Source organism: Nannospalax galili, unplaced genomic scaffold, assembly GCF_000622305.1.
Source record: "Nannospalax galili isolate Female #2095 unplaced genomic scaffold, S.galili_v1.0 scaffold137, whole genome shotgun sequence".
Lineage (NCBI taxonomy): Eukaryota > Metazoa > Chordata > Mammalia > Rodentia > Spalacidae > Nannospalax > Nannospalax galili.
Window position 1 is genome coordinate 1,489,930 of NW_008340203.1, and position 11,704 is coordinate 1,501,633.

Below are 11,704 nucleotides of genomic sequence, written 5' to 3' on the forward strand. Positions count from 1 at the left end.
TGAAATATCCCTCAGGTTACCCCCCTCATCATCGGCCAGAGGGGCCTAGATTTGGGGTGCCTGGGAAAGAAGCAAGGGATGCCTCCGCCCGGCTTTAGGACCCAGGGACTCTGGAAAAAAGACTTTTTCTTTTTGGAAGTTCACTCAAGCTTCTCATCTTTCCCGAACCTTCTTCCCGGCCAGGCCCCGGGTCTCAGCCCCGGAGGGACCCGGGGTGTGTGTTGGGAGGGTGGGGGGGACACTGAGATCTTTGTGGCCAATTCCTGGGACTCCATAAACTCTCAGCATGGCCCCCTCCTCCTATTCCACAAACATCACCCCGCCCCGGCCAGCTCAGTCTCCCCAGCCCCCATTCCACGTGGACCCGCCAGGGCTGGGTGGGGAAAGAGGACAGGAAGGGGGGGAGTCTGCTCCGGGAGGAGGGGGAAGGAGGTTGGCTGCTGGCGTTCTCCCTCACCGCCAGCGTCCTCGCTCCGGGCACCATGTTCGCTCCAGGGTCCCCCAGCCACACCCTCTGCCGGTTCCCCCTGCTGCCGTTGCTGCTGCTGTTCCTGCTGCAGGCCTTGGAGAGGGGGCTGGGCCGTTCCAGCCCGGCTGGAGCCCCCTTGGAAGATGTGGTCATTGAGAGGTACCACATCCCCAGGGCCTGTCCCCGAGAAGTGCAGATGGGGGACTTTGTGCGGTACCACTACAATGGCACTTTTGAGGATGGGAAAAGGTTCGATTCGAGGTAAGGGGTTGGGCACCCCCAGACTCACCACCCCTTTCCTGAGCTTCCAGGACATATTGCTCCCTTTTAAGCTCTGCATCCTTGTATTCATTCCATAATTCCTAACCCCAAGCGACACCCGGGGTGGGGGGGGGCTCGAATGCTCTCAAAGATGTCTTCCACCCTCAACTCCACACCTTCAACTCTCTCGAAAGGCCCCACACCAGCTCCCAGCTCCCAGAATAGTTGATAAATCAGGCGAAGTTCTCCATTTATCCACCAGTGCCTTATTTAAGGACATGGGTGTACCCTGGTACACAGTGTTGTGGGGAAGGGGACTACTACATGTGAAACCTGGGATGACTGGATGGACAGTCAGCCTGGGACCACCTACCTTAACACACGCCCTGGCTCCCTGTCTGGTTCTATGCCAGAGTTTTCTGTGCCTTTGTAGTTAAAAGAGAATTAACTTTTTTTTTTTTTTTTTTTTTTTCCTTAAGGGCCTGGGGGCTTAGAGCAGCCAGGGCAAGCCTTAAGCAGAATGGGCATTATAATTTAGAAGTAGGCCATAGCTGCTGCTTTGACCAGCTATCCACGTGTCACTAGGTCTGACATGCCACCCTGGGCGCCTGGAAGGGTTTTTCTGCCTCCTCCAGGGCTCCTGGAGCTCCCAGCTCCTCTACTTTAGCTCTAACAACCAGCACGGCCTCCTGTCTTGTCCACTTTGGCTTGATAGATGGGCTTCTAGTCTGACTCAGGCTCTTGGTAAATCCCCCTTGATGGTTGGCAAGGTAGAGCTATGTACCAGCCTCCTGCCAGGCTGTGGGGTAAACTTCAGGCTTTATCACACTCAAACCTCTATACCAGGGAGTCACCCTTCAAACGTTTTCTTCTCTGAAACACACAACTCAGCCCACAGGCAATTAGTGGTCATGACTTTGGAGACAGACTGTATATTGAACTAGAATACCATCACCATAGTGTAAGACCCTGGGTTCAAATCCAGGCTATGACAAAAGAGGAGGAATTTTCTTTCTTTTTTAAAAATTTATTTATTTTTTTTAAAATTTTATGTGTATGTGTGTATTGCCTGCATGTAGGTAAGTGCGCCCATGTCCTACAGTGCCCTCGGAGGTCAGAAGAGGCTGTCGGATCCCCTGGGACTGGAGTTATGGACAGTTGTAAGCTGCCATGTGGGTGCTGGGATTCAAACCTGAGTCTTTTGCAAGAATAACCAGTGTTCTTAACCGCTGAGCCATCCCTCCAGCCCGGGAATTTTGTCTCTTTAATCTTCACTCTTTGTCTGAAACTTGGGCATAGGAAAGGCACCTACATCCCAGGCTGACATACAAGTGAGAAAGGTGAGTGACAGCTTCCACAGTGGTGCAGTGATTGGGGGCAGCTCTCAAGCCTGGCCAAGATCTGGTTTCTAAGTGTTGAGTACTTAGCATGCACAAAGTCCTGGGTTTGGTTCCCAGCACCACATAAACTACAAGAGGTGATACATACCACACATGTAATCCTAGTTCTTCCAGTAGCCTGGAAGATCAGAAGTTCAAGATCATTCTTGGCTATATAGGGAGTTTGAGGCCTTCCTGGGATACATGAAACCCTATCAAAAAAGAACAATGCAGGCACACCTTTAATCCAAGTACTCGGGAGGCAGAGGCAGGTGGATCTCTGTGACTTTGAGGCTAGCCTGGTCTACATAGTGAGACCCTGTCTCAGAAAAAAAGAAAAAAGAGGGGCTAGCGAGATGGTTCAGGGGTTACAGTCTCTTGCTGTGCAATCATGAAGACCAGAGTTTGGATCCCAACAAGCATATAAGAAGCTGGTCATCCTATACACACCCACATCAGAGAAAGAGCCTAACTCAAAAGAATAGGCACATAGAGACCAAGAAGGACACCCAGTGTCCTTTTCTGACCTCTGCATGTGCACTCAGATGCACACATACATGTGCATGCATTCATACAGACATAAACACAAATATTTTTTAAAAGTTTTGTTTGTTTTTTGGTCTTTTTGAGACAGGGTCTCCCTGTAGCCCCAGCTGGCCTAGAACTCGTAGACTAGGCTGGCCTCGAACTCACAGACCTCCTCCTGCCTCTGCCTCCCGAGTGCTGGGATTAAAGGCATGTGCCACCAGGCCCAGCCATTTTTAAAGTTTTAAAAAATAAAATATATATTTTTAATGTTATGTGTTTGAGTGTATTGCCTGCATGTAAGTATACCATGTTGTGCAATTCCTGCAGAGGTCAGAAGAGGGCACTGGATCTCCTGGAACTGGAGTTACAGATGGTGTTAGCTGCCATATGGGTGCATTGAACCCAGGTTCTCTGCAAGTGGACCAGTGCTCTTAACTGCTGAACAATCTCTGCAGCTCCCATTAAAAATTTTTTTTAAATATTTTATTTATTATTTTTATTTTATATGTATGAGTGTATTGCCTGCATGTATGTGAGTGCACCCATGTTGTGCAATGCCACAGAGGTCAGAAGAGGGCTTCGTCAGATTCCCCTGGAACTGGAGGTAAGGACCGTTCAAAGCTGCCATGTGGGTGCTGGGAATCGAACCTGGGTCTTTTGCAAGAGCAGTCACTGCTCTTTACCCCTGAGCCATCTCTCCAGTTCCCATTAAAAAGTGGGTTTTTTTTGTTTTTTTGTTTTTTTTTTAAATAAAAAAGCCTCCTCTTTACTGCAGACAGTGGATGAGAGGAGCTGGGGCAGGGTTTGTGCAGGCCTTCTTTTTAGGAAGGCTGCTCTACAACTCACCTCTGGCCAGTTCTGCTTCCCAGCCCTGCCTTGGAGAACAGATGGTCAGTGGCAAAAACAGGAACTGTGACCTTAGGCAGGTTGCTGAGTCCGTCAGGTCTTAATTTTTCTCTTAAGGAAAATTAAAACAGGGCCGGGATATAGGTTTGTGGCAGGGCACTTTGCCTAGCATATGCGAGGCCCTAGATTTAGTCCCCAGCATCCCACCCCCACACGCACAACAACAACCACCACAACAAAACACTAAAAACATGGGGAGGCAATTCAGTAAGGTAACAAATATAAAGTGCCAAGCACTTGATCTAGCATATAGTAAGTGCTCAATAAATGCCCCTTTGCTTTCTGAGCTATGCTGTTGGCAATAGCAATAGAGGTAGCAGGCAGGCCTGTCTGCTCCACCCTACTCTTCTTGAGGGGAGTAAAAGCCTCTGACCTCCTCTGGGACTTCCCTCTTGTTATCCTAAGATGGGCATCAGGGCTGGCCCAGGAGAAGGACTTGGAGAGGAAGAGAGGAGCACGTGTATCTGGAACACGCCTAGCGAAGTGACTAGCGTGTTTGCACACTTGTATGTATGAGACTGTGGACAAAGGGCATCCTGTGGCTGTGGGCACACTTACCTATCCCCTTACCTATCCCCCAGCTATGACCGCAGCACCCTGGTGGCCATCGTGGTGGGCGTGGGTCGCCTCATCACTGGCATGGATCGTGGCCTCATGGGCATGTGTGTCAACGAGCGCCGCCGCCTCATCGTGCCTCCCCATCTGGGCTATGGCAGCATTGGTGTCGGTAAGGAGGCCAGGACACAGGCATGGGGCTAGGGTGAGAAGCAGGAACAGAGTCAGAAAGCAGAAGCTCAGTGGTGTTGAATGACTTGGCTGGGGTCATGCTGTGCATGCCATCTGAATGGTGTCAGCTGTGGCCAGCATTTCCATCTCCCCTCTCTGAGAAGAGAGCTGTTGGATACAGGGCCCAGGGTGGAGTCACAGCTTGCCTAGGAAGGAACTGGTAGCTGGGAGCAGAGGTACTGTAGGAGTTGTTGAAGAAGGTGTGAAGTTGGGTAGAAGGGCTCTCAGACCTCCACGCCTCTGCTGAGGGGGCAGGGGCTGCTGCAAACTTAGCTGCTGCTGCTTCCCCACAGCGGGGCTCATTCCCCCAGATGCCACCCTCTATTTTGATGTGGTCCTGCTGGATGTGTGGAACAAGGCAGACACAGTGCAGACGAGCATCCTTCTGCGCCCACCTCACTGCCCCCGCATGGTGCAGGACAGCGACTTTGTACGCTACCACTACAACGGCACCCTGCTGGATGGCACTGCCTTTGACAGCAGGTAGGATTCCAGGGGAGCCCTGAGGGCTGGAAATCCTGATCAAGAGACGAACCCAGGTCCATCCTGCTTGGCCCACATCCAGCCACACCATCTCTGCCTCATTCTCTGCAGCTACAGTAGGGGCGGCACTTATGACACATACGTGGGCTCTGGTTGGCTGATCAAGGGCATGGACCAGGGACTGCTGAGCATGTGTCCTGGAGAGAAAAGGAAGATCATCATTCCTCCCTTCTTGGCCTATGGGGAGAAAGGCTATGGTAAGGGCAGGCAGGGACGCAAGAGAATTCTCCAGAAGAGGAGAAACCAGGACTCCACATAGAATTGTTCAGGTTGTATACTGTACATGGGCATCTGGCCATGGAGACAAGCAGAGATTGTCTCTCTCCCTAAACAGGGTTTCTTTATTTTGATTCACACAAAGGCTCAGTGTGGGCTGGTGATGGCTCTGGGGGAAACCCAACTCCCAAAGGAGGAAGATAAGAGAACCGCAGCATAGGTCTTGTTGCATGGGGCCCCTTGCTGAGCCTGGGGTTGCTCCCCACTTGTATGGTTCAAGCTCTATGCCCTCCCCAGGGACTGTGATCCCCCCTCAGGCCTCTTTGGTCTTCCATGTCCTACTGATTGATGTCCACAACCCGAAGGACACAGTCCAGCTAGAGACGCTGGAGCTGCCTACGGACTGTGACCGGCGAGCGGTGGCTGGGGACTTCATGCGTTACCACTACAATGGGTCCTTGATGGATGGCACCCTCTTTGATTCCAGGTCAGGGGATGTCTTGAGACAGGAAGATGGGGACCAGGGACAACTTTGAGCTGCCTGGAAGAGGTGGGGCCCCTTTGACTCCCTCCCCATCCCTCTCCCTGTATTGCAGCTACTCCCGCAACCACACCTACAATACCTATGTCGGGCAGGGTTACATCATCCCCGGGATGGACCAGGGGCTGCAGGGTGCGTGCATAGGGGAGCGCCGGAGGATCACCGTGCCCCCGCACCTTGCCTATGGGGAGAACGGAACTGGTAAGGTTGGTTCTCAGGCCATCTGTTCAACTCCTCTGAACTGTGCTCCTGGGATTCAGCCTCTGATGCCCCTTTCGTTATTCAAACATTCATTCCGTTTATACTTAGTCATCCATCAGATTCTCACAAGTAGACCACTCCATTCCACCAGGGCAGGCCCCATTCCCCCTCTCTTAGTAGACATGGAGTAGTTAAGGAGGAATAGACCCAGCAGAATCCCGTAGAACAAAAAGGCCTGTGGTGCTCTGGGAACTTAAAAGATGATGGGTAGAAAAGGTTTCCTGCCTCCCTGCCCCATCACCCCAACAGCAGGATGTAGGAAGCCCTCTGGCACATGCCATCTGATATGACCCCTGGGGGGAGGGAGAGGGGGTCAGTCTGAGCCCCATGGAAACAGCCAGCATCCTCTACCCAGAGCCCCGAGCTGATCCACACCCCCATCTGTTCTCAGGAGATAAGATCCCTGGCTCAGCCGTGCTCATCTTCGACGTGCTTGTCATCGACTTCCACAACCCTGAGGACCCTGTAGAAATCAAGACGCTGTTCCGGCCACCTGAGACCTGCAATGAGACCTCTAAGCTCGGAGACTTCATTCGCTACCACTACAACTGCTCTCTGTTGGATGGCACCAGGCTCTTTTCTTCGTAGGTTCCAAGGCAGGGCCAGGGCTGGGCAGGGCCAGGACTGGGAAGGTGGGCAGACTTCTAAAAGCTTGCTTACATGCTTTCCTCTCTCTGGGTCCCACAATCTCTCACTTCCTCCACAAGTATCCAACTCAGTGAGCCGTAGGGAGCCATAAGCATGGATGGCAGGAGAAGTGGGATGGGGTGGGGTAGGGTGTGTAGAGGGGTGTTGAAACTGAAGGAGGGGAGAGTACCATCCCTTTATGATGGGGAAACTGACCCTCAGGCATCCCAAGTCTGCGCCCTTTGGGCCTCTACGCTCTGCTGGTGCATGTGCACCAGGAGTGACTTGAACTGGGGCTCCTGGTGGGAAACTGCATGCTTGGGTGAGGACTGATACTGACCAGGGAATCTGTTCTCCCCCTCAGCCACGACTATGGGGCCCCCCAAGAGGCCACCCTGGGGGCCAACAAAGTGATCGAAGGCTTGGACAGGGGCCTGCAGGGCATGTGCGTGGGAGAGAGGCGGCAGCTCATTGTACCCCCACACCTGGCCCACGGGGAGAGTGGAGGTGAGGGACAATGACCCGGACCCCACAGGCGTTCCCACAACTTTGCCCCTACCGGTCTCAGGCCTTGGTGGCTGGTGGGCAGGGTCAGGAAAGCTTTCAGGATAGTTCTGTAAACATCCCATGCCCCTTTCCCTAGAAAGGGAAACCGAGGCCTGTGCTAAGACTCAGCTGCAGACCCCACTGGAACCCTGTTCTCCCCTTCGCCCTCCCTTCTTCCCTTCCTCCCTCCAGCCCGAGGTGTCCCTGGAAGTGCTGTGCTGCGTTTTGAGGTGGAGCTGGTGTCCCGGGAGGATGGCCTGCCCGAAGGCTACCTGTTTGTGTGGCACCAAAACCCTTCTGCCAATCTGTTTGAAGACATGGATCTCAACAAAGATGGAGAAGTGCCCCTGGAGGAGGTGGGTCAGGAGCTTAGTCACACCCCAACCAGGAAGCCAGCGTGCACACCCACCCTTTGGTCACCTATCCTGCTGCCCCTGTGCTGAGCTCAGGCCATCTCTTCCTGCATACTGTGCAACCTGTCCTATCTGGCTGTCATGACCCCATCTGCCTCCAAGTCATACCCTCCACTTTACCAACCTTTCCTATGTTGCCCCCCGCCACTCTGCCAGGCCTTACTGAGGTGGGAAGGCACAGGCAGGCTTACTACCTGGCCTCTACCTGGGGGGCCCTTTCCAAGGCCACCCACAGCTGGTCAGCCTCACCCCATTATCCTCTGCTCTTCCCTCCCCCAGTTCTCCTCCTTCATCAAGACTCAAGTGAATGAGGGCAAAGGACGCCTCATGCCTGGGCAGCACCCTGACAAAACCATAAGAGACATGTTCCAAAATCAGGACCGAAACCAGGACGGCAAGATCACAGCTGAGGAACTGAAGCTGAAGTCAGATGAGGATCAGGAGCGGGTCCATGAGGAGCTCTGAGGCCAAGGGGCCCAGCCTAGCCTCAGACACAAAGGCCCTCTGCTGGGGGTCAGTGGTGATAGGACTGGCCTGCCAGCCCCGCTCCCTCATCCCTCAGTGGGGTAACTCTGGGAGCCACGGTCACAGGAGACTGTTGTGGTTTTCCCACCAGCTGTGTGGCTTCCAGTCCACAGCACTGACCTCTATGCCAATTTTCCTCTTCCAACCCCAGATCTCTTCCTTAAAGTATTTGGGGTAAAAAGCCATTTTGGGGGCAGAGTACTGAAGGCTGCTTAGGACCATTCCTGACTCCACACTTAGGCCTCCCATCGGATCCCTAGACTCTTAGCAAGCCTCAGCTTCTCTGTCCTTCATTTCCCCAAATGTGCCCTTTGTTTTTTTGTTTTGTTTTGGTCTTTTTGGAACAGGGTCTCCCTGTGGCTCCAGCTGATGTGGAACTATGTAGACCAGGCTGGCCTCAAACTCACAGAGGTCCTCCTGCCTCTGCCTCCCCAGTGCTGAGATTAAAGGCGTGCCACCATGCCTGGCTTGCGCCCTTTATTTGTACTGTCCTATCCCGTCTCCCCACCCCATCCCTGTCTCCATTCCCCATCATGGCAGCTCCAGGGGCATGAATCTGAGCAAGGGGACCCTGTCCTCCTGTCTCAGCTCTGCCTGGCTCCTCAGAAAGGGGCAGTTCCAGGAGCACATACCCTGCTGGATGTGTGCAACTGCAGCCAGGTGGTCCTCACCCTAGCCTGCCTTTCAGCCTCCCAGATCAGGGCTGGGCTCTGTGTAGACTTTCATCCTTAAAAATGGCTCTTTCTCTTCAAGGAAAGGCTATTTGTGAGGAAGCTTGCCAAGATGGGTTTCAGATCTGTGAAAACCAGCATTTGGTGCTAATGTGGGTGGGAGGGAGGTAGGCAGAGTTCTGGACAAAGACTAAACTGATACCCAATCCTTTCTCCTTTTGTGAAAGATTAAACCTAAAGCCTCAAGAAGTGGTCTTTCATTTACTTATTACATGAGTATGTGTTCATGTGTGTGTAAGCCAGAGGTTGAGGTCAGGTGTCTTTGCAATCCCTCCTCCTTATTTTAATATTTTATTTATTTATTTATTTATTTATTTATTTTTTTGAGACAGGGTCTCCCTGTAGCCCCAGTCCGTCTGCCTCTGCCTCCTGAGTGCTGGGATTAAAGGCGTGCACCACCACGTCCAGCTGCTTTATTTTTGAGTATACTGCCTGCATGTATGTAAGGGCACCTGTGTTATGCAGTGCCATGGAGGAAAGAATAGGGTGTCAGATCCCCTGGAACTGGAGTTAGGACAGTTAGTAGCCACCATGTGAGTGCCGGGATTTGAGCCCAGGTCTTCTGTAAGAGCTGAGCCATCTCTCCAGCCCCTCTACCTTATTTTTTGAGACGGTCTCACATTGACTATCATAGATTAGATTGGCTGGTTAACAAACCCCAGGACCTCCCTTGAGCTAGGATTATAGGCATGTGTCATACCTTACTTTTTAAATGGATTCTGAGGTTAAAACTCAGGTCCTCATGTCTGCATCGCAGGCCTTTATTTCACTGATTGGGCCATCTCCCCAGCCTAGGAGAGGGCTTTAAAAACCCAAGGATTGGGACAGAAAGGAGACAAATCAGGCTGTTGCCATGGCCTCTGGGATCAAGATGCCAGATGGAGAGCCTCCTGCTCCCTCCTTCCTTGGGTCTAACCAGAAGCCTCTGGGTAGAAAGAGCCTTGGGCTGCTGAGGGTACATATCCACAGCGGAGGGGCCTGCAGGAGAGCATGGAGAGGAGCCTTGTCCCTCCTGGAAGGCACAAGACAAAAATCCCTGACCTCAACCAACCAGCAGAGCTCAAGAACCAAACTGAGCCACGGGACGGCCACGCAGGCCAGATGGCACTTGTTCACATGGCTGGTTCTCAGTTCTGCTGATTCCCAGCTTCCCCTTCACCTGCACACCCTTCTCCCTCTGGTTAGAGCAAAGGGAACTCTCCAGTCCTGGAGAGCTGCTTCAGCCACCAGGCAAGCTGGCTGCTCTCACTTGCCTGCCTGGCTCAGCCCACTGTGATGGAGATGCCCTGTGCCTTCCGAGGACGGGGTGGACTTTAGAGAAAACAACGGCCAGATTCACATTCCAAACTTTCCCTAAGCATCAGCTTCTTGTGCAGTGTTACAGACTGGTTCTGGAATGTCCCCCTAAGGCTTGGTCCACGACACCATTAGAAATTCATGGAGGCTTTAGAATGCTGAGCCTAGTGGGAGATTTGAGGTCATTGGGGTATGCTTTGAAGGGTATCATGTGGAACCCTGGCCTCCCTCTTTTGTACCTGGGCACCATAAGATTTAAGTGAGCCTCCTCTACCATGTGTTCCCACCTGATGTACTCTGTCACCATTACCACAGGCTCAAAGCAATGGGGCCATTGGTCATGGCCCCAGACCTCTAAACTGTGAGCCAAAATTAAATCTTTTTTCTCTTTTAGGTTCAATACCTCAGTAATGGAAAACTTCCTAACACACCCCAGGACCTTGAGACATGATTGTTGCCTAAGGTCAGTGACTGACACTCCCTGGCACCAAAGCCTCCAGAAAGCTCCTGAGGTCTGCTTGTAAATCTGGACCAGTTGTTATCTTCCTCCTGACCTCCCAAAACCTAGGATGGCCCTGCAATGAAGCTGAGAAAAAGCCAGATTGAGAACAGACACAGGCTTTGGCTAGAAGTAGCCAAACTGGGCCTGGTTCCTAGTTATGCTGTTTGGGCAAGTTATTCGTCCCATCTGAGCAATTTGCAAATGACAGGGACTCTACCTACTTGGAGATCACTGTAAGAATGAAATGGTGGGTATCTAAGTGCCCAGAATGGCATCTGCACATGGGCTTTCATTAACACTGGATTCCCCTTCCCTTCAGATCTGCAGGTAAACATCACTTCCGACAGCCAGGGGCCTGGATAGGAGGGTGTGTACGACTCTCAAAAAGGGAAAATGAGGGGAACTCCAGGTGAACTGGCACTTCTGTTTTTCTTTGGAAGGTACCTCAGAGACAAGTCAGTTCTTTTATTTTGTGTGTATGAGTGTATTGCATGTATGTAAGAGCACCCGTGTCATAAAATGCCCACCGTCAGAAGAAAGTGTTGGATTTCCACCGGAACTGGAGTTACGGACAGTTGTTAACTACCATGTGGGTGCTGGGAATCAAACTAGCCAGTGCTCTCAACCACTGAGCCATCTCTCCAGCTCCTGGAATTCAGTTAGTTCTTAAACCCTCAAGTCATCAGGGAAGAGAGGGCCAGAAGCTGCACATAATGGCTCCACAATTTCCCTGGGGGCCCAGGCCTCAAGTTCCTTTCAAGAAATCTGTGTTGGTCGCACTGGATCAAAAAACAGAGGAGGAAAGAGCCAAGGACATAAATGAAAACCCACACTCACATGGAATTTTTCTGGGTTAAAAAAGGTGTAGGGGGCAGAGAGATGGCTCAGCGGTTAAGAGCACTGACTGCTCTTGCAAGAACCAGGGTTCAGTTCCCAGCACCCACACGGTGTCTATGAACCATCCTTAACTGCAGTTCCAGGGGAATCCGAAACCCTCTTCTGACCTCCACAGCATTGCATGACACGGGTGCACTCACATATATGCAGGCAATACACTCATACACATAAGATAAAAATAATAAAATATTTTTTAAAAAAGGTATCTCTAAGCCAGGTGTGGTGGCACACGTCTTTAATCTCAGCACTCGGAAGGCAGAGGCAGGCAGATCTCTGT

The 11,704-nt window shown here is 51.9% G+C and overlaps 1 protein-coding gene across 1 annotated transcript; it reads left to right on the forward strand.

The window, feature by feature from the left end:
- Positions 1-400: 400 nt before the first annotated feature.
- Fkbp10 (FKBP prolyl isomerase 10) lies at positions 401-8,918 on the forward strand. Its single transcript, XM_008835259.3, has 10 exons — positions 401-730; positions 4,125-4,270; positions 4,623-4,812; positions 4,924-5,069; positions 5,386-5,575; positions 5,685-5,830; positions 6,282-6,474; positions 6,882-7,024; positions 7,256-7,419; positions 7,756-8,918. The coding sequence occupies exons 1-10, from the start codon at positions 483-485 to the stop codon at positions 7,939-7,941; spliced, it is 1,752 nt and encodes a 583-aa protein (XP_008833481.1). The 5' UTR covers positions 401-482; the 3' UTR covers positions 7,942-8,918.
- Positions 8,919-11,704: the final 2,786 nt, after the last annotated feature.

What these genes read in the sequence shown, in the direction of transcription:
- Fkbp10 (XM_008835259.3), top strand. Translation starts at nt 483, where the DNA reads ATGTTCGCTCCAGGGTCCCCCAGCCACACCCTCTGCCGGTTCCCCCTG. An exon ending in GGGAAAAGGTTCGATTCGAG is followed by an intron (nt 731 to 4,124) that starts GTAAGGGGTTGG and finishes CCTATCCCCCAG; the next exon opens with CTATGACCGCAGCACCCTGG. An exon ending in CTATGGCAGCATTGGTGTCG is followed by an intron (nt 4,271 to 4,622) that starts GTAAGGAGGCCA and finishes GCTTCCCCACAG; the next exon opens with CGGGGCTCATTCCCCCAGAT.